This window comes from Echinops telfairi, unplaced genomic scaffold (assembly GCF_000313985.2).
Source record: "Echinops telfairi isolate 266 unplaced genomic scaffold, ASM31398v2 ScPeMD7_22;HRSCAF=79, whole genome shotgun sequence".
Taxonomy (NCBI): Eukaryota; Metazoa; Chordata; class Mammalia; order Afrosoricida; family Tenrecidae; genus Echinops; species Echinops telfairi.
In genome coordinates, this window is record NW_022103919.1 from 8754295 (window position 1) to 8759023 (window position 4729).

The following is a 4729-nucleotide window of genomic DNA, read 5'->3' on the forward strand; positions in this document are numbered from 1 at the left end:
TGGAAAGGTCCATTAAGCGAGGCCTTTTCCATCGTGTTTGGATTTCTGTACCCTGCGCACATCATAGAACCCTTTCACAAAGTGAGAAGGGGAGAGAGTCAAGGAAAAGTCCAAGGTGCTTACTTTGCCCAAGGGATGTGGGAATTTTTCTGCACCAACCCCGCTCCAGCAGCAGTGAGATTCTGAACCTTTTCCTGTTTGCTGTGTGCCACCAGAAGCCCCCCAGCCACAGCAGCTCAAGACCCACTACCATTTTCCTCAGCAAGGTGCTGAAAAGAAGCTGGATATGGGGGAGGGAAGCCAGCAGCTAGACTCTTCCGATGGTACATCTCCCTTTCTTCCTTTTTCCTACTTGCCACAGATTGAAATTGCCCAGAAGCTTCCTGACATCTACGCGGTCCCAATCAAAACACACAAGCCGGATCCCGGCCCGGCCCAGCACACCAGGTAAGGAAGGGCTACCTGGTGACATAGGTTTGAAGCTTCCATTAGGACCCAGGGGGCTTCTCTGGGACTTGAACTCCTTTTTTTTTGTTTCATCGTGGTAGAACTAGGTCTCACCAAACCACTCATTGCCAAGCCAACATCCTCTGCATGTACACTTCAGCGACCTTGGGTTATGATCATGATGTTGCAGCCATCAGTACTCTCCATTTCCAAACCATTGCCCAACTAACTCTTAAGAGAAATGCAGTACCTCCTAAGCAAAGGCTTCCCCAAGCCTTCTAACCACCAGTCGTATCTGGTCTCCACACATTTCCTGTTAAGCGAGGTCGCACAGCAGTTGTCCTTTTATGTCGGACTGAGTGCACTCGGTCGGCATAATGTTTTCGGGATGCTGCCGGGTCGTAGCATGTGTTGGAGCTTCAATGCTTTTGATGGCTGTGTAATATTCCATTGGATGGATCCCCCCCCCCCCTTGGGGTCCATGCATCTGTTGATGCAGATTTGGGCTGGTCCCACTTTTTAGCTACGATGAATAGTACTGCATTAGTCATGGGTATACAGGGGGGCACTTGGAGTCTTAAGAGAGAATCTCCTTCGTCTAGATCTCAGAGCAACAAGAGGGTTGCTTCCTCCGTGTCCCCTGTCAGCTGTTCAAGGACCCTCTGTGGCGCTGTGGGTTACGCATTGGCTGCTAACCATGGAGTTGACTGTTCAAACCCACCAGCCACTCCATAGGGTAAAAATGAAACAGTCTTTTCTCATAAAGCTTTCCAGTCTCAGAAACCCTATACGGAGTCGCTCAGAGTCAGAATCGACTCATGGTACTGGGTTTGGGTTTGAGTTTGGTCAACTGTTCACCTCACTGATTAAGTCAGTTAACAATAAAGATGACAAAGAATAAAAAAAAAATCATGGACATTTTGCTTAGGTGCTAAACTTCTCTGATAGAGCATGATCATTGTCATTTCAAGTCTGTAGTACTCTGACCCATTGGAGCACCAGAACCCAAACCCAAGCCCACTGCCATCGAGTAGATTCCAACAGACAGGGACCATACATATATTGGGTTTCTGAGACCTTGCAAATCTTTACAGGAGCAGACAGCCTCGCGTTTCTCCCTCGGAGTGGCTGGTGGGTTTGAACGGCCCATCTTGTGGTTAGCAGTCAGTCCAGTGTTTACTTGACAGCGCCACCGGGGCCCCTCATCGGAGCACCATGGTATTCATTACCTGTGTGAGAACGGCAGAGAAGCAGACTGCTGGGCCTTAGACCTGTTTTATGACTAATGTGCTCTGGCCCTTAGCCCGGCTCTGCAGGTCCTTCACATCACCTGGCAAAGTCAAGATGCTTCGGCCAGATGGTGATAGCGAGAGATTTGTGCCTGGTGTTGGCAAAAGGCTCTCTCCTTTACGGTGCTATAGAAGTGCTAGGAATCACCCCAGTGTCTTCAGGTTGGGGTTTTACACTGGCCCGTTCCTCCTTGCTTCCGTGAGTGAGAAAAATAAATCACCTTCTCTTGCATCCATCCTGACTAAAGTCTCAAACCTACTGCCATCGAGTGGAGTCCAACTCATAGCAACCCTGTAGCACAGGGTAGAACTGGCCCCGGGGCGTTCCCAGATGGTACCTCTGTATGGGCATCCCACCCCCTCCCACGGTGTAAACCTGTTTATCTGCAGAGTGTGGCTGAGAGTTGAGTGCCCTGTTCACACGCCCACGGGCACTCCGAGGGCAGGGCCATGCGGTGGCATGCATTAACACTCTCCCTTGTCAGTTCCAGAGCCCCTGAGCCGCAAAAGGGTCCTTCCAGGCTGTATCAGGACCCCCGGGGAAGTTACGGCAGTGACGCGGAGGAGGAGGAGTACAGGCAGCAGCTGTCGGAGCACTCGCGGCGCGGTTACTACGGCCAGGTGGCCCGGTACCGAGACACGGAGCTGTAGCTGCCCGGGACCGGACTGCGCGCCGGCCCCCACAGCAGGGCAGCTGTCTGGCTGAGTCACGGGGCCACGGGTTGCAGGGGTCTTGCTTTTCCACTTCCAGTGTACTGTGGCGTTGTGGTGGGGAGCCTGAGGTCGTGGCCTGTCACAGGGAACCCAGGGCATAGTCCGTGCTGCCAACCAAGAACTGAAGGCTCCACTGGCGGGGCTAGGGTGGGGCCAGTTTGTCCTTTTGCTCCGAATGAAAAGAAACACAAGTCGTTTCCGTGGACCAAACTCTGCCTTCCTTCTGTTGGTGTATCTTTAACCTGCACATGACGGAATCACTCGTTTGCCTCCTGAATAGCTCCTCCCAGGACTGCCTCTGTGTGGGGCGGAGTGTGAAGAGAGGACTGAAAAAAATACAAAATGCGATGGTGATTTTATCACCACTCTCTAAGTGCCTTTGATGACACGTGACGTAAATGCTCTCCTCCCTCGTGGACTGAACGCATCATTTTGACTGCATTTTTGTACCAGTTTAACAGCTCTGGGGTTCTTTGCACTGTATTCTCGTCAACGCCTTTGTCTTTGTAATATTTCTGTAAGTTCTGACTGTGTATAATAGCTTGTATTGGGGAGTTTGACTGTAAGTGCTAAGTAGGTTAAAGACCAAGAAGTTGGGATAGAAAATATTTGTTTATTTGTACTCCCCAAAAGCAACGACTCGTGAAAAACACATTTTACTTCCCAACGTGTATGTTTTGACAAGAGTTAGTTTTATAATTTAATAAAAAGGAGTACGGTTGCAATCAGTAACGTCACTTGCCGTTTGGTGAACTAGACCCAGCGTCGGATTTTTAAGTGCCATTTTTATTTTTATTCCCGATCGTAACAGTGAGACGGGCTCATTTTGGAACATCGGCAACTGCAGAGACCTATGAGGAAGATAATAAAATTACTCATCATTGCCCAAATAAGTGTACTGCATCTCCTCCGTTTATATATGTGTGAGTGTCCTGAATTGTGCTCTTCCCTGAATATAGATGTCAACTTGGCTGGGCCCTGACTCTCAGCGGCTTGGCTGTTACCTAATGCTGTGATTTGGCACTCTCCTCCCCTCCCCTCCCGCCTTGGTGACATGAGCTGATGCGATCAGTCAGTTGTCAGGTTTAGAAAGGGGGGCAATGCTCTTACTCAGGTCACAGCCCTGATGATCTAAGGGGGGATTTCCCTGGGTTGTGGCTGCCTCACCTTTTATCTTACAAGAGATAAGAGAAAGCAGCAGAGAAAGATGGGCCCTCAGGACCACCAAGAAGAGCTTCCAGCAGAGCATGTTATCTGGACCCCAGGTCCCAGCACCGAGAGCCTCCTAGGTGTAGGGGGAAGATGATGCTGAACCGTAAGGGATGCCCGGCCCACAGATGTGAAAGAAGATGACCTTCTTTTAGAACGAGCATCTTTAATTCACCCAAAACTACAGAAGAAGAACCATCAGTTTGTTAAAGTTATCCACTCGCATTTTTTCACAACGGCACCAGAGAGCTGGTTGGCAGTGGTTAAGGAGTGGTTGGGTGGCATCGATGCTGACTGAAAGGTGAACGGCCTGGAGGTCTGTTTAGAGCCAACCATGGAAAAGGAGGGGCACCGTCTCTGATACACACAGTGTCACCATGAGTGGAAGGCGACTTGACCAGGGGTGGTGGTGACAGTGGGCTCTGGGGAAGCTACTGTCCCCCCTGCTCCGGGCCAGTCTTTGCGGAACCTGGCATCTTCCCCTATCTCAGCTTGCTCACTTGCCTAATCTTTATTTAAAAAATCATTTTACTGGGGGGCTCTTACAGATCTTACAGCAATCCATCATTCAGTTGTATTAAGCACACTTGTACATATGTTGCCGTCATCATTTCGAAAACATTTTCTTTCGACTTGAGCCCTTGGTATTAACTCCTCCCCCCGCCCCCCCAAGCCTAATCTACTTTTTACAGTTTGTAACGGATTGAAATGGGCCCCGGCAGCACAGCTTTTAAAGTGCTCAGGTCATGAATGCGAAGATTGGCTGTTGAGCCCACCCCCCACTCTGCAGGAGAAAGGTGTGATGGTCAGTTCTGTAAGGATTTGAATCATGTCTTCCTGTAACGTTGCTGCTACCAGGTAGCCTCTGCTGTGGGGCAATGGGAAGAGATCACCTCAAGACACCCTTTTGCCAATCTGGGCTCATCAACAAGCAAGACAACCCAGTCCCAGGGGAGACTGTAACTAGGGGCCTCTCAGTGCCAGCAAGTCAATTATCACTCATAGTGACCCTGTAGGATGGAATAGAACTGCCTCTGTGGCTTTCTGAGACTGTAAACCTCTACAGGAGC

The 4729-nt window shown here is 50.1% G+C and overlaps 1 protein-coding gene across 1 annotated transcript in view; it reads left to right on the plus strand.

The window, feature by feature from the left end:
- TJP2 (tight junction protein 2) overlaps positions 1 to 3182 on the plus strand; it is a 65618-nt gene extending 62436 nt beyond the window's left edge. The window contains 2 exon segments of the mRNA XM_045288524.1: positions 362 to 447; positions 2222 to 3182. Of these exon segments, the coding sequence (XP_045144459.1) occupies positions 362 to 447; positions 2222 to 2387 (252 nt within the window). The 3' untranslated portion in view covers positions 2388 to 3182.
- Positions 3183 to 4729: the final 1547 nt, after the last annotated feature.